The sequence below is a fragment of the Mya arenaria genome, chromosome 17 (assembly GCF_026914265.1).
Source record: "Mya arenaria isolate MELC-2E11 chromosome 17, ASM2691426v1".
Lineage (NCBI taxonomy): Eukaryota > Metazoa > Mollusca > Bivalvia > Myida > Myidae > Mya > Mya arenaria.
In genome coordinates, this window is record NC_069138.1 from 20,869,333 (window position 1) to 20,895,247 (window position 25,915).

The window sequence follows — 25,915 nt, forward strand, 5'->3', positions numbered from 1 at the left end:
CATGACGATATATTAGTTTTTTTAATATGACAATTCACTTCAATTGTTAAAAACGTAACGTCGCCGGCGACTAGTTTCTGTTTTATTTGAGTGTTTTACGGATAATCCTTCAACTGAAATGAAACGTGTTTGTTCGTATCGTGTTTATCAAAAGGTTAGGTAAGTAAACTATGGAAACTCCGTGGACAAATGTTTTTTCTTAGCAGGCGCACTATGGGGGGTGTTTAATTATATTTTGCTCATAAAATAAAGCTTCTCATTTCGTTTGTGTAATGTAATTATGTTCAGCTCATGAAATTGATTACATGGGATAATTGATTACGCGCTTTTGGATGAATTCGCTGAGTTGACAAAAACACATTCACGAATATTGAGAGAATATTAAACAAAAGGTGCAAGAAATGACTTACACAGTATCAGTTTTGACCAAAGGTTGAGGAAGGTAAAACGAATGTTTTCTTTCTGTCGGACGACAAACATTAACAATACTGTTTTAAATCACAAATAATTATCTAAGATGTTTAATTAGCTCTTCTGTTAATCGAAGAACACACGTCGGCGGCGTCGTTGTATTTAAGTGTGTGTGTGTTTGTGTGTATGTGTGCGTGTGTGCGTGCGTGCGTGTGTGCGTGCATGTGTGTGTGTGTATGTGTGTGTATGTGTGTGTGTTTATAATCTTGACCAGAAATTGTTCAAGATAGGCATGTAAAACTTATTATACTTCTGCAAGAGACAATACGCACATATTTAGCAAAACCCATAAGCTAGCTTTTAATGGTTGAGTTAAGCCTCTTGTCCGACAGACTAACAACAGTAACGTATGCTTCAATGGTTTTGTTAGAATGTTTATTTATTCTTAACCTACATTGTTTAACATTTTTCTCCCGATTACTGTAAGTAAATAAATCAGTCCCAATAAAATACCGAATGAAGGCTGACATATGTTATTTCATTAAGTTTCTGCAGAATATATATTATGAAGCAGGTCTGGAAATGCGAATTACAAAGAACTTATTTCCATTCTTTGTTACATGCTTTGTAGTTATAAAATGGCTTGAGCAGCTAATTTTAAACATATTGACTTAAAGTAGAATGATGGTTACAAAGAAAATTCGGAAACATATTTCTTAAAATAAAAGACATTACAACTAAGGGACAACACATTGTTTACAGGAAAGTGTAAAACATTATGCACCAGAAATCTAATTTCCGATATTGCAGAAGTTATACAGTCCACATATTATCATAATTATTATAAGTATACGTTTTGAATAACGAACTCATTCAGCTTAAATTATACTGTATCGGATCTTTAGCAGGAATCGGAGATTAACTTTTACATATTTAATAAAACTTTTCAATTAAGATTTAATGTAATACAGAAAAGCTAAAACGGAAACGAAATTAGAATATTATATAATAAGTTCGAATCTCACCATTTTTATTTAAATTTTAAATTATTCCAAGAACATAGACGACAATTAAACGTAACAAAATACAATTTGTTTATAACGTGTTTTCTTTAAGCTGATAATTAGAAACTTCCTGGAATTTGATAAATAATGATTTCTATATATATTTCAATGGGTCGCCATCAGATTTTCCTGCGAAAAAGCAAGATTGTCCACTATAAGACCTTTCAAAGACAAATCATGTTGACATTGCTTTTTTATATTTTGGACTCTGGCAAGTCATGAATGCCTGCATCATATTTGACAAGCGCTGCAATAATTTCAACTTAATGAAAATTTAGATTTTTTTCTTCGTAAATTTTAAATTATATAATATTACTTCCAAGCTTATACATTGCAAAAAGGCAAGAAAGTGTCCTCTAATGGTAGAATTTAAAATAGTGTTTATAGTAATTTAAAGCTGCACTCTCACAGATCGACAGTTTTGAAAACCGTTTTTTATGTCCCAGACTCGGCTGATTTTGGCAGCAATGCTTTCAATACAAATAATAAGATTACTCACAATAAGACAGATCTAAATTGTTTGGAAAACTACCGACATTTTTCATTTTTCTTAAAACGTTACTGTAGTATCACTTTTAGCCATAAAACATCAATTTGCGAACGTAAAATTGAAAAAATGTATCTGATCTTTTGTCAGCAGTCTTATACCACTGGTATCAAGACATTTACGCAAAAATTGGCTAATTCCAAAACAAAAAATAAAAATAGTTGTCAATACGGTCAATCTGTGAGAGTGCAGCTTTAAAAGAAAAATAAGACAATGGGACATTCCATTCTTGAAAAATAATTTAATGCTAATGACTTACATTTTGTTGTGTTTGAGTCAAGTATCATTTTGCATACATCTCATTTCATGTCATATGTGCGTATTAATTACTATTATATTGACAAAAAATGTTGTTATATCATATATTATTTTATTCGACATGAAATAATTTATAATCTATCCTGTTTCCAAATCATAGTCCATAGTGTCATAATATAGATGATTCGTAATGTCCATAATAAGGTTCGCAATGTTCATGGTCCAAAGTATCCATAATTGGTTTAAATAGAGCCGAGTGATAGCGGAAATTTCCGAAAGACGTAAGGAGGAGTTAAGACATGGTTAAGGCGGAGCTATCTATAAAATAAATTAAATTAAATTCATCTCGTAAACATGTTCAACTGCGAATGAAAAGTCACGACCATACAATGTACTTTGCAGAACTACGATCTTTTACACACCGCAATGTAAAACTCGGCATGCGACTTTCACAGAATGACGTGTGTTTACCATACACAACTTTATAAACACGACTGAATCTTCTGCTGAATAGATGCAACGAGAACAAAACTCCAATCGGTACAATGAAAAATAAAAATGTGCAGTGTAAAATGTAAACATACAACCGATGAGTTGGCGGTTGTAAAATGTAATTGGTAAATCATCAATGCTACCTAAAATACACACACACACGTCTGGACTTTTTGCAACAAATGGCCTCCATAGAGGTTTGATACAAATTATCAAAATACTTTGCTTTGTGGATTCAGAGAAGAGCATTTTCAAGGTCAAATTAGAAAACCAATGACTTCTTGGAAGATGCCAGATGCGACCCAGTGGACATAATTCGAAACAAACTTGAAAAAAGTTCACTAAAAGATAAAATGCTCAATTTCAAAAGCTCAAGATTTTGCGGATTCAGAGAAGAAAATGTTTCATCGAAAACCTGAGACTCCTGTGAGTACACGTTTCGAAAAAAAAGTAAGAAAAAAAGTTGGTGCAAATACAGAGCAGCGGCTCACATGACGTCGATATGGTCAAAAGCGGTCATTTTGAGTGTATGTTCATTCTCTTGCACAGGGTGTTCTACGGAAACTCGGTTAACCTCGTTTCCGTAAAACACCCTACACTCCGGTTGGAAAGAATCTATGATATACTCTCGGCCATGGAAGATACTTATATAATCATATCCTGTAAGTTCTATGTGAATGTTTTTTAAACTAACGGACGATACAAAGTCCCAATTATCCATATTAAATGGTTATCATTCTATTTTCTACTGACCTTTACTTTCATTTATTGCAATCTTAATATTTAATAATTACGCTAAAATATACTTGAGAATTTCACTTCTATCACCAGTATTTGCTTACTTTTTCCAATACGATCCATCGTACCAGATTCATAAAACTAATTATGTATTGATAAAGGAATTAAAATATTTTGATTTTTTAATCCTTTATCAACAAAACAAACAAAAACGTAAATATTTATCTTGCAGTGACAACATTATATAGTAATTCTAGGGAAGTTAAGACGTTGGTAGCTGGCTGTTACCTTAATATGGCAATGGAACCCGACTGTTGTTATGGTCGTAAATGGTTGCAATGGATGTAGGTACTTGCTAAGAAGATATTTGTTTGCTAAGGAATTCACTAGATGCAAAGGAAGTCATTGGTTGCTATAAATGACATACGTGGCTATGGTATTTAGTACATGCTAAAGAGGTTATCGGTTGTTTAGGTGGCCAATGGTTACTTAGGATGTCAGTGGTTGAAACGATAGTTATAGGTAACTATAATTGCTAAGATAATCGTTTGTTGATAAAAAAATGATTGTTGGTTAAGGAAGACGTTAGTTCCTATTGAATTTATTGTTGTATTTTTTATGGATGAAGGTAGCTGATAGGTGAGTCATGGTTTGCTTTGAAAATTCTTGCTTTGGATGTGTGAAATTGCTAAAATGTAAGCGGTTGCTATGAAAATTAGTGGTTTATAAAGTATTTATTCATTTCCACGAAAGTCATAGTTTGCTAAGGAAGTCATTTGCTTTTTACGGATGTAGACAGTCGCTAAGATGGCAGTGGTTGCTAAGGAAGGCAATGGTTGCTATCTAGGTTAGTGGATGCTAAAAAATGATCTGTCTAATAAAGTAGCCTTGTTTGCTTAGAGAATCATTGGTTGCTATGATGTTATTAGTGGCTGAGGAAGTCAATTTTTGCTAAGGAAGTCATTGGTTGCTATGGATGAAGATAGTTTCTAGGGTTATCATTGGTTTCTGTGAAAGTCATTGGTTCCTAAGGAAGCCATTTGTTCTTAAGAAAAGCAATGGTTGCTTTGCATAAAGGTAGTTGCTAAGATTCAGTTGGTTGCTTAGGAAGGCAATGGTTGCTAAGAAAGTCATTGGTTGATAAGGAAGTCACTGGTAACTAAGGAAGAATGTTGATGCTCTGAAATAACCTAGTTTCCAAGATTTGTAATTTGTTGCTAAAAATGTCAGTGGATAAGGAAGATATTGGTTATAATGAATTTACGCATGTGAATGTTTTAGAATTATTTGCATAAACCTTTATCGCTTTTTTGCTAAAAAATGTGGTTATGCAGAACAAATTGAACAAAAATGGTTATAAAAGACATGGTATTTTTTTAAATATCTTTGTGATATAAAAACCGATTTCTGTACATGGACATTTGGTTCTTCATTATATCTATTTCACGTTCAGTTTGAATGCTTATGTGCAAGTATTTTTTTTCAAATGGAGAAAGTGTAAAATCAATAGTCGGTATTTTAAACAACATATGAAATATTTCATGAGTAATATTATGAAGCTAATACTGCGATATTTACTACTCTCATTTATAAATTAAACACCAGTCATGCTTAGCTCGATTGATATGCCTATTGATTGGAGTTTTTTTTATATTATTTCATAGGTAATGCAGTATATGGTAATTTAAGAATTAGTGGACAACATTTTTTTACATTGTTAGAACACATGTCGCCTAAATTAGTATTGGATGTTTTACATTTGGGTAAATATTCAGTAGGTATGCTTATGGTGATTAAAGTAAGCTAAAATGCTCTTATACGTTTCAATTGTTGCAATTGTTGCAATGCATCGCATTGTGTAAATTTAAATATAGTCTAAAACATTTATTTTTCATGCATTGATTTAGCTGTAATCGTTATGTTGGAAGACTGAAAATTGGATTTTCATATTGTGTGGTATTCTGTGGGTTAGTTGTTGATATTTCAAATAATCAATTTATCGAATGAGTAGAACTTCTTATCTACGATGTCAAATATGTGTTCGAGGTACAATATTTCTTTCATGCCACTCTTTATACTAATATGTGTTATTGCATTTTATTTGTTAGATGTTGCATATGAGAACACTTTCTGAAATCAACCTGTACTTGATTTCGTTTATGTATTTTCAAGGCTATAAGAAAACAAATGTCATTTATATTGTGTTCATCCATTGTACATTGAAATATAATGTTCCCACCTTTTCATCTAATAAATTTGTAAACATGTTTTCTATTTACCACGATTATTATCATCAACAAATCGTTTTATCCAGCTTGGTTTTAAAGCATGTTTACCTTTTTTATTTGTCAATTTCAATACATCATTCCTCCGGAGATGATATAGTTGTTCTCGATTCATTTCATCAGGTTTGTTTTACCATGTACAGGTTAACATAATTGTATTATCAGTTGACCAGGGAAATTTGGTAACACATTTAATGAGCAACTTATTTTTGAAGTGATAATGTTATAACTACAGAGTCAAGCAAGGTTAGATTTCTGTGTTGTCACTGTCTTGGACATTTTTATTTTATTTCTGTATTATAGGTCTGATATTATTGGTTGGAAAGGACGAATTAAGCTGCCTTCTTGGAGTACTAACGTTGTCGAGTATATTGTAAATGATGTTTAAATTTGATGTAAATCCATACTCCTGGATTAAATATATTAGTTATAATATGACAATTTACTTCAATTGTTAAAATATGTAGCGTCGCCGGCAAATAGTGTTTGTTTTATTTGAGTGTTTTACTGATATTCCTTCAAATGAAGTGAAACGTTTTTTAATTGTATTTTGTTTATCAAATGGTTAGGCAAGTAAACTATGGAAAATCCGTGGACATATGTTTTCCTAAGCGCACTTTGGACTGTGTTTATCTGCTCCTTCCTCATAAAATTCAGCATTTTATTTTGTTTGTGCATTTAAACTGTATTCAGTTCATAAAACGATTAAAAATGATACTCGATTGCGTGCTATTGGATGAATTTGCGGATTTGACAAAGAACACGCGCGAATATTGAGAGAATAAAGAAAAAGCGATGGAAATGCCTTACACAGTTCTAATTTTGACCAAAAATGGGCAAATGTTAAACAACAGATTTCTTTCTGGCTGAAGTTAAACATTTACTAGGTAGTTATAAGAAGTCGAGTTCATATTCAACGAAGGTACATATGTTTGCAAAGATATCTCGAAAGTCCCTTGCTTTAAAAATAAGAGCCTGTTTCGACAATTTAATTATGGTTATGTTTGTGAAGACTATCATATTAATAATGTGGCGTAATTTTTATGTGATAACTTTAGAGATAAGCAGTAAATTGGCAAACCAATATTTAAATGAGATTTAAAACTCTTAATTTTTAGAAATAACCTTCTTTTTTTTTACTTTACTGAACACTGTACCCTATATTGTTTACAAAATGTGCAACGTGGGTACCGACTATTTTTCCTTAAATTTGAATTCTATCCAGATGTTCGACAACCAAACATGACATAACATAAGGTGTATATGAAACGTGTTCTTACTAATTGATAATTAAATAATAGTGATGGTTTTCTAGATACTCATAATATATATTTCAATGGCTTGCGTTGAGATCTTCCTGCAAACAAGCAAGATTGTCGACTATAAGACCTAACAAAAACAAATCATTTTTCCATTGTTTTTTTTGTATTTTAGACGGTAGGAATTCAAAAATAATAGGAACCCTCATAATATATCCCCCACCCCCTAATTAACAAGTGCTATTGGCCAAAATTTGAGATTTCTTAAATTTTGTATAAAGTAACTACCATTTTCTCTTCATTGAAATGATATTGACTTCATATAACAATCAAACGGTTCCTATCCCATATTATAGTTTTAAGTCTAAACTTGAATGCAATCTTTGCAGTCTTATAGTTTGGAAACAGATAAAACAATGTTTGTGTTTGCATGTCTCAGTTATACAAACCTGTAAAAAGTTCCCGAATTTCCATATCACCTGGAGTTACATCTGAATCATTCCATAAAGAACACAGCTGATGAGTTGATAGGGAGGTATCGGGGTTCGTTTATTTTGTTACGGAAATGTTTTGTACTAAAGTGATCTATAACGTATCAGAATAATTATAACATATTGTTTTTTTAGACTAATTATAGATACGTTCTTAGTGATGTGAGTGTATCAACAAGATCAATTATGTTTTAAATCTAGAATTGGTTATTCAGTGTTTCCGATCTTGTCATTTAAAGTCATTTCTTTCCTTACATATTACACGTAATCTAGTACGCAGTATATTAATTTGCTGATCATTATTCATAAAAAAACTCATAATCATATTTTTGAATTATATCTATTAAATAAACAAAGTTGAAAATATACCAAAATTTTAAACATAGCCTATAATATGCCCACCTACCTAGTGTGTATTAGCATTAACATGGTTCCCTTGAAACTTTAACCGTTTTTGAGAACACTTCTGCAATGTGTCCAACATGTACGCAATCCGACTGGTAGGTTTAAAGCCCATTTATCATTTTGGCTGGGATATAAAGTAAAAGGAGGTAAAGTTCGGGAAAACCGTATACAACACTTAAGGTTTGTTTAAATATAAGATGTACATGCATTTGTGAACGAATATGTTAATGATTTTAAAATAAATGAGAACGAAAAGAAAATGGTAGGTTGCAGCTCAGATTGTTAAAGAGATAGGTTGCAGTTCAGTTTCTGGGTTGCCATCTGGACTGCAAACTCTTTGACTTATTTTTATTCTGTTCAGCCAATTATGTACGTCCTCATTTAATTCAACAAGTTGATATTGCAAAGTAACAATGAATTCTATTGAAAGTTTATCTCCACATTGGCCAATTTCCCGAGTTTTAACAGTTAGGTCAAATGATGGAAAATCTAAATAAAGTTGTGTGTATGTTAAATGTTGATATTATTTGCATTATGGCGAACAACAGGTTTTACATTGAAATATTTTCTATACCTGTGCATCCATGGCATGCATTTGCATTCTAGGGAAATCATGGTATTGAATTGAATGAAATAATGCTCTGTATCATTACGATAGACAATGTAAAATATTTTGTTAATGAAAATTATTTAGGTTTTCACAAGGACCAGTGAAGATTGACGTATACAATTATTGTAATGTATTCTTTCTCCGTAAAAACGCTGACGTAAGACGTATGTGTATAACGACATCTCGCTCTTCACTTGAAAGACACCAGAAACACGCTGGTATCGCCCCTTACAGATGATGGGGGAAACTTTTTTATGACAACACAAATATAGTGCGTCATTGGTAACTATATATTGCCAATATTATAACATTCTCATTGTTTTTATACTTTCGTCATCAAAGTATTACACTCATAAAGTAAGAGTCACTTATTGAAAAAAACTGTCTTGTAATGCTGCTTTTACAGCATACGAACTGGATCAATGGTGGTCTTGTTTTTTTCATTTTTTTTTCATCTAGCAATGAACAAATATGTTTGTTTTAATTTCAACTGATTACACTCAACCCATTTTGGACGGCAAATAACCATCTTATCAATAGGCGCATGCCCGTGTTATTCGTTGTATTTCCAATATGTCCGATCTCAGTATGGAATATTCACAATAAGACAATATTTGTTATTAATATTGTCGGAATAAGACTGATATTCTACACACCAGCTATCTTGTTAGCTTATGTAACGGCGCTGTGGACGTCGCCAGTGCGTGTTTGTCAATATAATAAAGCCTTTAATTATGTTTTAATGATTACAAACGTAGCATACCGAATTTTCGTGTTTTACAAAATGTCTTCTTTCAATCATACAGTACCTTGATGTCTATGAGATATAATAGCGCCATCCGTTTTTGCAAACATTTACTAAAACTTTGACAGTATTAATTTACGTTCACCAATTTCGGTAACTTTCGGCAAACATTTAGCCTCCTAATGTATATCCTTATATCTCATCCATGATTGGTCTTAATATCATCATTTCAGGTCCTCGTAATATGGTGCATTGTAGCGCCTGTAGCGTGTGCCGTTTGTTGGCATAAATGTGCATAAAAGTCACAAATGAGGTTGCATCTTGTATCGAACGAAGGAAAACGTTTTAAGTGCAGCGATTGTTGAAATTAATTTTATAAGAAAGCGAATTTAGCTGATAATCGCGGCCAGCATGACATGTTTAACATGTACACTAGCCAATGTTGACGTGTCTACCTGTACTTCTCCGGACTAGCGCGCTACCGAAAAACATGCAAGGCATAGATTGGTCTCTCATAACAGTATGATATATTCTGAAATTGTATGGCATTTTTTTTCTTTAACAGTTCGTTGTTTAAACGAAATCATTTGGTGTTGCATGTAATTGATTTCAACAAACAATTCGAAGAAAAATGTTTTTGATAAAAAAAACTAATGTAAACTTAATTTAGGCAATATATGCTATACTATTTCCATACTGAAATCTATCAGCGATTTGCTACTGTGTTTGATATCTTTTAGATGTTTTATTTGTTTGTGTGTCTGTCTTGCCTTTTGGCAATTAAACTACAAACGTTTTTACATACTATCATCTTATATCAGAAAACAAATCATTATTGGTGGTAACCTTATAAACTTGTAAGCAGAAAAATCCAAAGTATATACATAGCAGTCCCATTTGACTTTCAATGATTTTATGATTTTAAATGCTGTTTTAACTATGTAAAATGAAAATGGCATAGTAAAATATCAGTTATGTTTTATGTGAACGTTTATAATTGGCTATTTGCAGTTCAGACGGCAACCTATATATGGAACTGCAACCTATCTTTTTAAAAATCGGAGCTGCAACCTATCATTTTCTTTTCGTTCTCATATCTTGAAAAATCATTAAAATATTCGTTTACAAATGCCTGTAACCTACCAGTCGGATTGCGTACATGTTGGACACATTGCAGAAGTGTTCTCAAAACGGTTAAAGTATCAAGGGAAACATGGATATGCTAATACACACTAGGAAGGTGGGCATATGATAGGCTTTGTTTAAAATTCAGGAAACTATTAGAATTATGTGTATGACCTTGATTTTTGGCTCGATTAGAGCCTTTGGTGACGCCATCTTACACTAAAAAAACATTTCCTCACGTGGATTCCCCGTCGTGATAATACTTCGTAGTCAGTGTGATGTAATTGCATATATAGACTAATACAGTTTATCAATATTATAAGGCATACTTGAGAAATCTACTATATCACCATCGATTGCTTACCTTCTGCAGAAAAAGACATCACCAGGACTGAAACATAGAAATAAAAGTGTATTGATAAAAAAAATCCAATGAACATTCAATTTAAATAACCATCAAATTATGGATTAGTTCGTGCTTTACGACTCTTTTTACGCTCACTAGGCTGCCAAGAATGAGAATAAGTTTTTGAAAAAAGTATCTAATCACACGGCTCAAGTTTATTATAACGCATTTTGCTGATCAAATCATCTTGCTCTTGACTTATTTAAAAGTGCAATCTGGAAGTATGTTAAAAACATCTTCATATACGTAAATTAATCTACCGTTTTAGCATAATGTTATAACTTTCCAGGGATGCCATTTTAACTCTATCGTGTGTTATTTTGCATTAGGGAAAACGTCATAACTAAAGTTAGCATAACAAGCTAATAAAGTCATGATAATCACGACTACCAATCGTTATATTATTACATAATTAGTATATGGCTACTATTATTAATGAGCTTATACCCTGCTGGTCATCTTAGAAATTAATCATACGATTTATATACAATCATTTATTTGAACCTGTCATAATGATTTTGTTAACGGCCAATGTTGTCATATTTTGGATGTTAAATTAGTATACGGGGAATGTCAATAAAGGGGAGACTTGAAATAATTATACGATATGTGAACGTATCACTCCAAAAACTAAATCATTATCATATAGTTGGATGCATTTTTAATGGAGTTTTTGTATTGAAAATGCATTAGAATTATTTGAAGACGTATACATTGAAAAAAGGTAAAAGCATAATTGTATTCGCATGTTTCAAATTGATCTACCCAGAAAGGTCCTAAATGCTCTGTACAAATAACTGGAAATTAAAAGAAGAGCTTGCTACGGCCAAATCACCTCTCCTTAAGCTATAGAAGACTCAATAAGAATTTGGTTATATGGGTGTATTAATAAAATAACGCTTTTTTTCAAATATCCCGAGGAGGACATCTTTAGTCAGTACGTTTAATACATTCCAATAATGTAATTGGCTTTTAAAAAATATTCCAACATACAACAGACACACACATATATATATATATGAATATTATATAAACTTGTCAAAGGACGTTATAGTAAATGAATGTGTTTTTTTATTAATAATATGAAAAATGAAATTTCACATTCATCTATTTGTTTAACATATGTTATATATACAATGACAAATATGCGTGTTTCAGAGTGTCAAATAACCTTTTCAATTTTAGAATGAATTGCGGATTCAAAGGCAGACAAAACGTTAAAACAATAATTTAACATACCTACTTGTTCAGATCTAAAATTGTTTATCAATTATAATGAAATTTAATACATTTGATATAACAATAACAAATTTGCAATACGACATGTAATATTAATGTGCAATACATAGTTGTAGTGGGGTTTATTATAACTATTATTATTATTATTATTATTATTATTATTATTATTATTATTCTTATTATTTTTATTATTATTAGTTTTTCTTTTTTTTCTTTTTAAGAATATAATTCTTCTATGATACCGAGTGAAAAAAAAATACGATCTTGCATTAAAATAAGCCAGTGTTTTGTTTCTTTTATGTTTATTTTCCGAGATGTATAGTATTCTAATTTATTTTCTTAATAACCCCCTTTTTGAAAAGGCTTTTATTCACGCAGCTACCCGTGGGACACCCCTCACGCAAAATTATAGCTGGTGCGTTGCTGTCAGTTTTTTTCTCTTTTCTGTTCTTTGATATTTTTTTTATAATTTCTTATTCGCTCTTTTTAGTGCTAATAGTTTATGAGCAGTTATCAGTGAATCTTTATATGTGCATCTTTGTTCCAAAAAATAACGAAAACAGGTAATTCTAAGCGGGGCATCAATACATATCCCAATTACAACGCCGCCATTCATTGAATGAACATTTGAAAAGGTCGAAGGTGTTGGCAAAACAATTTCGGATAATCATTGCATATAAAATAGTTTTCTTAGTTTTAGAGCGTGTGTCTTAATATTTAGTCATCTCACTGTCAGAGACCAGTCTGTTTCGCTTGAAGACATGTCGTTTTCCAGGTAATGATGAGGACCACGCTCGTTTTTATGACACATTTTGAGATGTGGGTGGGGTAGAAAAAAAATCACTTAATCTGTAAATAGCTATGTAAATTTTCCAGGAGTTTGCATGACGTATTACAACGACAAACAGTTCAAAATACATTTGAACGATGATATAACATTATATTTAGGTTCGAACAGTTGTTTTCGTCTGTAATTTTTGTTGGTATGGAAGCAAATGTTCGAACATTCATCTTCAATATTGAGAAAACGTTTGAAAAACGGGATAACCATTTTTCTAATAACGGTAAGTTCTTAATTTCCAAACATATCTTTATTTAAAAATGCATTCTTGCTCCTAGATAAGACTAACTACAATTAATAATATTGTTTTAATATTCCAAAAAGGATGAATACATGTCGAAAACAATGGTTCTTTTGAAGTATGTGTTTAATTTGAAGGAAATGAGCATAAAACACGGTGTTTTTACCTTATAGTATAGCATTTACGAATTACTTAATATTCGTGCGCTTTCTGCTATTAAGTACACGGCTACAATCTTGTTAATAGTAATTAATATTTTCCATAAATGCATTACATTGTATTTAGTAAGTAGTTTAAGGTGAATCAGTCAAAATTGATGCTTGTTATACATGTGTATGTATTGGTTTTGAATAAGAGTGTCAAATTAAATTTATGTCACATTTGGTTATTTTTCTATTTTTTTTTGCCAAAATGTTCTGGTTCAAAGTGAAGCGTTCTGTTCTGATCAAGGGGGAACTACTACAATATTATTGAAAAATAGTCCTGAAAGATGATATTATGTAGTTGTTCTTTCACTGATATCATCCATATTTCATTGCAAAGCATGAAAGAAAAAACATATCAGGTGAAATAAGGGATCCAAAATTTATATTGTTTCAAATAAACATTTGCATATTTTCCCGTATGTCCACATTTACTGTGATGAAATAGGCAGGATTCTACAACAATGCATTACATATATTTACTTATCAAAAGATACCGGTTTCTTAAATTAAAATTATGTTTACATTCGCTTAAACCAAGATTGTTGGTGTTGTTGAACTAAACTTTAGATTCCCGGCTAACATAATATATTTTTGGAATCTTAAGTCAGCTATTCTGAAGAAATACCTTACTGATCTGCAAGCAACAAATTTACTTCAAAAATCTGCTGCACAAGGTCTGCTAATGAAAATTAGAAGTTTTAAGTTTTTTTGAAAACTAAGCAGAAGTTATGCCCCACCTTAATTATTTAAGTAAACCTTTCAGTTAAGAAGCATCTCAGTCGCTTACTTCTTCTATCAAATACACCTACTACAGAATGATACAAAATTGCAGAATGTGTCCCCAGTAAAAAATGTGTCTAGCTCTTGAAGTGGATTGGTGGTTAAACATTTAAGAATTGATACCGTCTGATAATAAAATTCAAGCATGGAATCACTGTGTAGAATATTCTTAGTTATTTGCGTAAAAGGTTTCTAGGAAAAATTCAAAAATCATGGCGTCATTATACGCAGGTAATTGAAGAGTTCTCATAACTTGATTTGTAAAAAAATACAGACGTCATTAGGAGAGAATGCTTGCATATGACATGGCATATGGTCTTAAATATTATACTGAATCTGAATTTTGACAATTAAAACGTTCATTAGTAAGCCCTTACTGTCATATTCAGATTCAGTACGATATTCAATTACTCTTATGTTTAGTTTTACTGTCACAAACTTAATCCTTATATTGTATGTTAGAAATGTGTTTCCAAATGAAAATATACTATTCACCAGACAACTATATTTTTGTGATTCAAAAAAGCTTCAATTCATTTGCGGTCGGGGGGGGGGGAAATCACCTCCCGAAACCTACCACAAAGAGCATTGTCCCCTTGATTCTGACTGGAAAGGACTCCCAGGTTCCCGCCTATCTAAGGATATGCCCAGCAATTTGAATTCATTTACACACCCCTTTAGACTTTTTAAACAATGCCTATTATCTGTTTGAGTTGTTTAAATGCAAATAAAATGGAAATACCTAGGGCAGGGGCATACCTGACATTATGACATTATGAAATTAAAATAAAGACTGTTGCACAGTTATGGATCTAATATACATAAATAATCACACTTTTATAATGTTTGTCCTAATGTTTGTGTTCAAAACCCCTACTCTTCAGTCTATAATACGAGAAAGATAAGTGACCAACGAATATCTATGTAATAAAATCAATAATAAGAATTAATTATAATTATAATAATAATAATTATAATAATAATAATAGTAATAATGATAAAAGTAATAATAATAATAATAATAATAATAATAATAATAATAATAATAATAATAATAATAATTAAAGTAATAATAATAATAATAATAATAATAATAATAATAATAATAATAATAATAATAATAATGATTTCAACTTTACGGATTATGATTGTATATGTACGAAAGGACCTAAATGTTTTGTTTTCGAATGAAATATAAAAAAAGTATAAATACTTTCATTTTGTCAACCATAACTCGGCTTTCATAATAATTAAGTTAAGCATGTTTTTTAACTAAAACTTATTTTTTCCGTTTGCATTTAGACGGTATCAATTAATATTTTTATTTTGATAAAATTATGGACGAAACCATTAACAATGTATTGTGACTTGAATTATCTTGATAAAATTGTAAATAAAAATAAAGTGACTTCTTGTTTATGTATTTTCGAATGTTGACGTAAACTGACAAAAAGTTGTGTTTCTTATTCAAAAAGAACCTCGCCTAACATATTTCTTTAAATCACTTGATTTTATATCACAATGTTGATGCATTTTTGCATTTTTATGCGAATGCAATCTCAATAAAATACTATTCTCCAACGTACGCTCTGCATAAGTACGACCTGTAAAGGTACACATTGATGCAGTTAGCATAACAGTAAAAATCATCCTATAATCGCCTGTGATTAGAGTTCAAAGCTAACATGTAAAAAATAATTTTGAAATTTGAAACAGGGAAGTAAGTAGCACAACTGTGTCATGAATCTCTCCAAAATCAAAATGTTATTTCTGTCCTTACACGTACATGCTCTCGACTTAACGACGCAAAAGTACCTTTGTTTTGTTAACAAAGAGTGTGACGTGGTTATCGGAATATGTTCCTATTAGTTCAAGATGAACGAAAATGAATCATGACATAGCATCATTTGTATATAATCGTAACGGCTGACATGTAAATAGCAATTTGGTAATCCAGATCATTCAAAATTATATATAGATTCAACTGGGTTGTAATAATGTATGTACAATCTGGGAAGATCGTCAACATTAAATTGAAAACTAAATCTTTTTAATAAATTCAGTGTAATATTTCCTGAGTTACTTATACACATAACATTGCACGAACGAACATGTGCATTATGTTTGCTAGATATTGAATTTAATTAAAACAACACACATTTATTTTATGTTCGCCCGATTAACAAATGCTTTAAGCCAACAACGGCAAATGGCTATTTGTTCTAATAAACTTTTCCTACAGAGATTGCATATGAAAAGGATCCAAACATTTGAACGTTATCATGATGCATCTGAAGTGGCAAAAATTGTTTTCGGTTTACACTAAACTTATTGAAACTGATATGTGTATTGTTGAAAAGTGTTTTTCTACATAAGACAGGCGCGTAGCTGCCTAAACGCAAGTATCCAGATGCATCTGACAAACAAATCAACAACGTAGCAGCATGCCTACTTTACTACATGATCCTAAGATTGTCCATTTTCCCATAGTAAATGACAACACAAAAACAAGATCCATGGAAAAACAACACAAAATCCGCAAAAATCACAGTGCATACATATTATACTTAAGAAAGGTATGCTTATCAAGGATTGTAAGGTACCGCCTTGAAAAGGTCAGTAAAATGTAAATTTTCTGGGGGTTTAACCCAGTTTACGTGCACAAACCTCTTATCCCAACAATCCTAAATATCTACACCTCAATTTCCATTCCTTAAATGAAGTTCCTTTCGGCAATTGCGGTTATCATCCGATGAACGCAACATCTTCGGATATGTTCGGATCGCAATTCCTCGCATAACAATATACGTGAAAAATGTTCATCTTGTTATTTAAGATTATTGAACGAAAACAATTTTATATCTTAGTAAATGTGACATTAACCTTGATTCCACCTACGTCAGAAGCAAACCGAACCTATGTTTTAACAAACGCTACCTACACGTACAAGTTAAATCATTTATTTTCCATCAATCGTAACTTAATTTATTTTGCACAAATCGTTTTTTGCAGTATCAGTTATATTGACCCCCCCCCCCCCACCAAAAAAAAAATAATAAAAAAATAAAAAAATAATAAAATAATAAAATTATAAGTAAATATATAAAATATAGGGATATTGGACAGAAACCATGTTTCTATTTAAGTAACCTTGGACTTGACCTGCATTCATCCTCCGGCAAAAGCAAATCAAATTTAGCTCTTCACAAGCTGCCTACACACCAAATGTCAGTACTATCCATCTATCAGAACTATTTTTTTAGGCGAAAACTATTCATCTACTTGCTTCTGTTTCAGTGTAAGATCGCAATATCATTACTAAGTGAGCACCAATAGTAATAGTTCGAGATAGCCCGAGTGATATACTTAATTTTGGTGTTTACGAAACAGTGAACTATCATTTTTTGTGTAGAAAAAATATCATTATATATAATTTTTCTAGAAAGGATATTAAATTACAATGCATTGTTAAAAAAATAAAAGTTTAATGCAAACGCTGTTTCAGAAATGACTTCGTTGAATTTATGTCCCAGCCCTGTGCACGCTAACGTTAAATGTGCATCTGAGAGCGGGCTGATATTTCAAAACAATAAAACTTTCAACTTGATTATTTCAACTCTTTTTACTAGTGAAATATCTTATTTTACTTACTGATAAACCACTATAAATTACAATGTAACGGATGCTTTGATAATATTATTGTTCGATGTTCAAACTGAAACTCCTTAATAAAAGGATACAAATATAGACGCATTGTCAACCCCAGTGACTTCTAACAATTTTAACTGACTTTGTTAACTGAATGTTTTTTTTAACATAATTTTTTGAAAGGAGCTCGGTCGATATATCTTTGAATCTGTGTATCGTAAATATGCATTAACATACACAAGTTTAAGCTTTGATCAATTATGTTAAATAAATTAAGCGTTTTAAGTAGGAATAAATACTCTTACATATTAGAAATAATATATCTCCATTTTGGATTTACTTTATTGAACCAGTAAATCTGTATACACACTGTAATTATCAGAAACGTACTGCGACTGTTGTATAACAACAAAACATATCGCAAATTGGTTAAAATGACCGACAAATCAGTGTTCAAAGATGCTTGCTAAGGTAATAAGTGTTTGCCGAGTAAGTTTATGTTTGATAGATAAGTTTGGTCACTGTATAGTATGTCAATGTAAGCTAAGACGTTGTCAGCTGGTTGTCCACAGATACTATGAATATAATGTCATCCGGCTGTTGTTATTGAAGTCAATAATTACTATGGATGAAGGAAATTGCTAAACAACATTCGTTGCTTCAGATTTCTTTGTTGCTAAGAAAGTCATTTTTGCTAAGGAAGTCATAAGTGACTTTGGGAGTTTGTATTATGGTAAGGAATTAATCAATCGCCAAGGTAGTCAATGTTTGCTAAGAAGGAAGTCTTTAAAACGGAAAGCATTTGTTGTATAAAGATTTACTAAGGTTATCATTGGTCGCTAAGAACTTTATTATTATATATATTTACCTGCTAAGAAGTAAATGATTACTGAGGAAGTCAGTGGATGCTAAGGACGTCATTGTTTGATAAGAAAGTCATATGTTTTAAAGGAAATTATTGGTTTCTATGAATGTCTGTTGACGTTAAGGAAGAGACTGCTAAGTATGTCAATGGTTACTCAGAAAGAAAGTAAATGCAAATGTATATCTGACAGCTGAAGTAGCACTTGTTTGCTTAAGAAATTATTAGTTAGAATATAGGAAGTTACTTAGGTTGTCATTTGCAACTTAAGAAGTCATTGGTTGCCAAAAAAGTTATATGTAACTAGGTAAATAAAGTGTGGCTAATATAGTCAATTATTGATAACGAAGTAATTGCTTGAAAAAGAAGTAATTGGTTGCTATGGATGAAAATTGTTTGAAGGGTTATCATTACGTGATCACTGGTTGTTAAGAAAGCCATAAGTTCTTAAGAAAATCATTCGTTGGTTTGGATGAAGGTAGTTGATAAAAAGTAAATGGTTGCTTAGGAAGTTATTGTTTGTGACGAAAATCATTGTTTGATAAGGAACTCATTAGAAACTAATGAAGTATGATGAATTATCAGTTTGCTAAGATAGTAATTGGTTGCTAAATATGTCAGCAGTTGTTATAGGTCACTATCAATGTAGGTATATGAATAATCGGGAGTGATTGGTTGCTACGGTTGTTATTTGTAGATTAAGTAGTGAGTGGCTGCTTAAAGATTCAAAAGTAGCAAAGGAAGTCGTAAGTTGTTAAACAAAAGGTGCTCGCTTAGTAATTCAATGGTTTCCAGGGAGGTAATTGTAGCGAAGGAAATTATTCTTCACTTAATAAATGGTTGATTAGGTCATTTGTTGGTGAGGAAGTCATTGAAAACTAATGAAGTATGTTGGTGCTAAGAAATTCATTGGAAACTAATAAAGATATTTATCTGCTTGCTAAGGTAGTCATTGATTGTGAAGAATGTCAGCAGTATTAAGGAAGTTGGTAGTTGGTGAGGAAGTCATTGGTATGTGAGGAAGTCATTGTTTGATTTGCAAGTCATTTGATGTTGTTGATGAAGGTGGTAATAACCACTTCCTGATATAACATACAAAATATCAATGGTCTGGGCCTTGCGGTTTCAGAGAAAATTTTCGTATATAAAAAAAGACCAACGGGATTTTGCCGGCTTCGATCAAATTGTCATTGTTTGAAGAATTTTAGTAAATGGCAATTTTGAAGCTAAAAAAACATATAAATGGTCTAGGCCAAGTGAATTTCAAAATTAAGTTATATAAGTTTACACAAAACCTTGACCACATTTCACTCGAGGGACATAATATTAACAATTTTGTTTAACGGCCATTACGTTAGGCTACATTTCAATAAGCACAAATATTGGCCTTGAGATTTCAGAGAAGAAAATGTATAATGATTTTACCATATGTATATATATATATATATATATATATATATATATATATATATATATATATATATATATATATATATATATATATATATATATATATATATATACGTATACTTATAAAGAAACAAATGGACCCCACTGCGGGGCCAGCTTTGACTCAAGTGACATATTTTGAACAAAAACGGTAATGGATCACTTCAGAAGGCTATGGAAATACATCAAGGGTCTGCGTCTTGCGGTTTCAGAGGAAAATCATTTCAAATATTTAACTGAATAAGTATATAGAAAACATGACACCGTGGGAAGTTGCCAGTGTTGGTCCAAGAGACATTTTACTTATTTTGGTGAAGAATCGCGACATAATGCGTCATACCAAAAACCAAAGGTCTGGGCCATGGGATTTTAGAGAATAACATTTTTAGAAACAACAAAAATAAAGAATATATAAATCTTCGAACCTCTGGGGTAAACGGCCATAACATGAGACTACATCCAAGTTGTCAAAAATCATGCCCTCTCGGTTTTTATAAAAAGAAGATTTTCAAGGTTTTTTTATAGAACATTTCGACGACCGGAACGGGGCCAGCTTCACCCGAGGGGACATAATTCGAACAATACAAACTTGGTATAATGCAACTACATGATTTAAATGCTGAGTAGCAGAGAACTTTAATTTGCGATTTCAGAGAAGATATTCAGTACATGAAAACCTGAGTCCTCAAGGGGGGGGGGGGAGGGCGGTTGGCTACTTTTGGTCACACGGACATTATTGAACAAACTTTGTAAAGGACCACTACATGAGGCTAAAACTCAAGGGCATGTACCTTACCTCTTCAGACTAGAAGATTTGTAATGTAAGAGAATGTTCATGACGGTCAATGGACTACGGCAGACGGACATATTAGCTCGCTTTTAACACTTCGTTGTCAGATGAGTTTAAAACATTGTTCCTTTCATTTGTCCTCAATGCCCTTCATTATGGACAGTTAATTTTAATCATGCACAAAATGGTTACCTTTAACACTTCGTGGTCAGGTGAGCTTAAAACAGTGTTCCTTACATTTTGGCGTAAATGCCTTTAATTATAGACAGTTACTTTTAATCATAAGCAATCTTAATACTCTGAGTTTGAATAGATTTTCGTAAAATGCATTTTTTTCTTATATGGTTGCATATTTTCCCCATATGATTGAAACAAAATACAATATTGATAGCATGAATTGATCGTATTTGAGTAAACGTATTGCTACTATATTTGGTATTGTTTAAACAAGCGTTCTATGATTTCATATCCTATAATACAAAGAAAAGTCGTTGAGAGTTATATGTTATTATATATAAACTAGTGACCTATACAAAGTCTTAAAATTGCATAGTAAATAGATATCATATGTCTTTTAACCTTTTTCACTTCATTGCATTAAATTATATTTTATCAATGTTAAAAGTATACATTACTTGGGAACATCACTTGTAAAACCATTGTTTACTTACGAAATGAATCGAATGGGCACCCTCCTGAAACATAGAAAACATTATATAATGATAGAGGAATTCCGATATTTTGATTTATTTTTAATTTATTTATAAGCATAATAATTTCAATACAGAACTTGGTTAACATTTATATTGCAGTAATAAGAACTGCTCGCGTTATTACAAAGGTGTTGCATTATATGTTACTCCAAGAAAAAGTGGAAAATATATTAATAATTGCAAGAACTCTCTGCATTAGCTGGTGTTGGTCATTTTGCATTTTAGTAAATATTCCTCTGTAGGTATGATTCTGTTTATAAGCTTAAGTTGAAATTCCCGTATAAATGTATCAGTTGTTATTAAGTATTTTTTTCAAGATTGAAACCTTATTTACAAAGTTGTTTCAACCAAAAATAAGCATTGTTTTCTTAGGGGGTTCCGCAGTTGTTGTTTTGTGAAAACAATGCACACAACGTTTATTTTTCATGTTTTTTTACCACCGAAAATCCTTTGCTCATGCTTAGACTAGGTGTCTCTTTTAACTGTTACATTGAAATAGGTAGAGTTTAAACGGAATACGGATACATCAGGTCACTTTTAACTCTTCTTGGTCAGGTGTGCTTAAAACAGTGTTTCTTTCATTTTGTCCTGAATGGCCAATTATTTCCCTTTATGTACGCATTTACAAAAAATGCAAGGTAAAAGACTGTGTTTACAGACAAATCTGTGACTCACATGGCGCCGACATGTCCATAAGCGGTCATTTTGAGTGTATGTTTATGTTATAGCGTTATGTCATATGTAAAATACATCCGGATACTTTTTTTCGGTAAGGGATTTCAAGGTATGTAAGACCAATTTCAAACTCAATGCTTAATACTATGAGTCTGAATGTTTCTTCGTAATATGCATTCTCTTCTTACATGATGGTTACATGTTTTGTCCCGTACGATTGAAAAATAAAATACAATGTTGTTAATATGAAATGATCGTTTTTAGGTGAACTTATCGCTTCAATAATTGCTATTATTTACAACAAGCGTACCAGGATTTTTTATCCTATCATACAAAGAAAAGTCGTTGTAAGTTTTATGTAAATGATATATAAACTGTTGCAAAGTCTTAAATATCCATTGTAAATAGTTATCATATATCTTTTAACCTTTTTTACTTCACTGTATTTAATTATATTTTATCAATGTTAAAAGTATAATGAGGAAAATCTCTTGTAAAACCTTTATCATTTCTGAAACATAGAAATAATTTTACATTGTTATTTATTTATAAACAAAACAATTTCAGTGCAGAACTTAGTAAACATTTATAACTTAAGAACGTTCATATAATGTTCGACATTGAAATGTAATGTTTTTGTTAAAAAAATGTTGGTATTCAGAAAAAAGAAAGAGAGAAGAACTGGTATTCTCTGTTTGAATCTTTATGTGTAATTATGGTTCGTTTTTCATGCTAACTATGTCACGTACAGTTTGAATGCGTATGTGTATTAGGAAAGTGTGGAATTGATGTTATTTTAAACACCGTATGAAATATTTAATGAGTAGTATTCTGCAGGTAAAACTGATATATTAACTGCTTACGTTATGTCAAAGGTCTTGTATTATATGATTCCCCCAGAAAAAGTGGAAAACATATTTTAAATTGCAAGAACACTTGTCGCATTAGCTAATGTTGGACATGTTGCATTTGAGCAAATATTCGTCTGTAGGTGTGATTCTGTTGATTAGCATAAGGTGGAATGCCCATACACATGTATCAGTGTTGTTGAGTTAATTTCTTTTAAGACTAAAAGTTTTTGTCCACTTTTGTTCGAGCTTTAATTCCAATTAGTTATAGTATTGGAAGTGTATTATAGGAAAATTGAGATGTTATTATAAAATTTGTGTACACAATTTTCAATTATATATACTTTCGGCATTAGCAGATCAACTGAAAAGTAAAAAAAAAGAGTAAGTTACATCTGAATAAATCCATAAAGAAACCACTTCTGAATTGGAAAAGTAAGCGGAGTGAGGTTTTAGGACTCGTATATTTTGTTAAGGTAATGTTCTGTACAAAGGTTGATATATAAACTAATATTAAAACAGAATTATTAAAAGCATACATATTGTGCGAATTTTAGATTAATTATAGATACGTTCTTAGTGATGTTAGGGAATCAACAAGATTACATATGTTTTAAATATAAAATAGGTTAGTCAGTATGTTTTATCCAATCATATAAAGTCATTGTCTTTCCTAACATATCCCACGTTATCCTGTACACAGTATATTTGCTTATCAATATAAGGGATCAACGTTCAAAATCATATATTTGTTTTATACGTCCAAAAATAACCATAGTTTTCTAACAATTCCACAATTTTGATATATTATAAATTCAATTTACAGGATCGAGGCATGTTATAGCCTCTAAACCTTTCTTATCATTAATAAGATAATAATCTATTCATTATCTTGTTTTGTGCATACTTGTTTATTTTATGTGTATTTTTACCACAGGAAATTCCTTACTTATACTAAGGCTTGGTGTCTCTTTTAAATGTTTCATTGAATTAAATACTGTTTCTCTACCTTTAATCCAAATGACTGTGTAACTACTCTGTTGCAAAAAACTACTGAATTGTTGTCGTTTTTTTAATCTATGTTTAATGTAGTGATTCCTAAATAGGACGGACATGTTAGATAAATGTTATACAATCAAGTTAAGTTTAGATTTGTTTACCGTTTCAAAATAGTCGAATTGTCGTCTGCTTTGAGTTATATGTCTTTGTAGGCTACCTTTCGGGTACTTTAATGGCATTTATGTTTCAAATATTATGTTCGCATATATCTATGTATATTGACAAAAATGTTCGAAATGCAAAACACTTATTATTGGTAATTGATTTGTATTTAAAAGTAGAAAAATGTACATAGATACCCTAGTGTTTCCTTTTTTCCTTTTAAATGCATGTGTTTCACTATGCGTGTATCAGCCAACGCGTTTTCGGCGAGCTCATTGAGCACAAAGATCTGCTTAACTGTACGAAGTTATACAATATCCCATGGCGAATACAAGTACGTTAATTAATACTTTAATTTTATTGTCTTAGCTCTTGCGAAGTGTTTATTTGCCAATAGTTTAAATAATTAGCCAAACAATATATATTTTTATATTGATGTATCAACTTTGATTGCATAGTCTGCTATTACAATGTAACAATATTATATCTGGTAAATTAAAGGATTCTAAATAATAAATTAATACACATTTGTATTGCTATATAAACAATATAATTAGATACATATTTAGACTGTTGGTCAACTTCAGTGATTTCTAATAGATTTTAACTGTCATTGTTGAGAAGGAAACGCAACATTTTTTTTACTTTATAGTATGGAAGGAGCTCGTACGTAATCTATATGAATCTGCCTATCGTAAATACGCATAAACGGTGACGAGTGGTAGCTTTGATTAACTGTATTAAGTAAACTAAGCGTTTTAAATAATATTCAAAACTTTTATTTATTAGATATTGTTTTTGTTTAATGTTTTACTATAGTCAACCGGTTAATCTGTATACGCACTATTAACATAAGAAACGTACTACAAGTGTATTACTTCAAAATAGGGCAAAGATGGCCCTATATTGCTCACCTGGTTAAAATAACCAACAAGTTAGTGGTAATTAAGGCTGCTTGATATGACAGTAAGTGTTTGTCGAGTAAAACGATGGTTGATAAGGAGGTCAATGTCAATGGTTGCTATTGATGTAGGTTGTTAGTTTGGAAAAAGTGGTTTCTAATATATTTAATCGATTCTTTGGATGAATGTAGTTGGTATAAAGGTCCTTATTTGCTAAGGATGTTTTTGCTTATAATGTAGGTAGTTGCTAAGAAGTTAGTAGTTGCTTAGAAAGTAATCGGTTGCTAAGGAAGTCATTAGTTTATATGAGTATAGGTATGAGTGTGGTATCTAGGAAAGTAAGTGGATGGTAGGGAATGATCGGGCCGCTTAAGTAGCCCTTGAGTGCTATGAAAATCATTTTCCTCAATAAATGTAGGAAGTTGCAAAGTTTGTCATTTGTATTTTAGAAAGGCATTGGTTGCTCAATTATGAGTAGCTAAGAAAATCAAGGGTCGCTTGTAGAGTAAGAGGCTGCTGAGGTAGGAAAATGTAACTAAGAAAGTCATCAGTTGTCAAAAGAAATCATTTGTTGCCACATTGTACACGAAAGACATTATGTAAACAATCTTGTTAAACGGCCACATAAGGCTACATACCAATTATAAAAAGTCTTGGCCTGGCGGTTCCAAAAGATTTATATCGCTTTTAACATATAAGTATAAAGAAACGCTTGGACCAACCT

The 25,915-nt window shown here is 31.3% G+C and overlaps 1 protein-coding gene across 3 annotated transcripts in view; it reads right to left on the minus strand.

Moving 5' to 3' along the window:
* LOC128223758 (uncharacterized) overlaps nt 1-25,915 on the minus strand; it is a 115,201-nt gene that overhangs the window by 40,092 nt on the left and 49,194 nt on the right. For all 3 annotated transcript variants that reach the window (XM_052933124.1, XM_052933126.1, XM_052933127.1), the window contains 2 exons: nt 21,564-21,587; nt 10,795-10,821 (listed from right to left, as the gene is read on the minus strand). In XM_052933124.1, the coding sequence (XP_052789084.1) occupies nt 10,795-10,821; nt 21,564-21,587 (51 nt within the window). The remainder of the gene's footprint in view (nt 1-10,794; nt 10,822-21,563; nt 21,588-25,915) is intronic.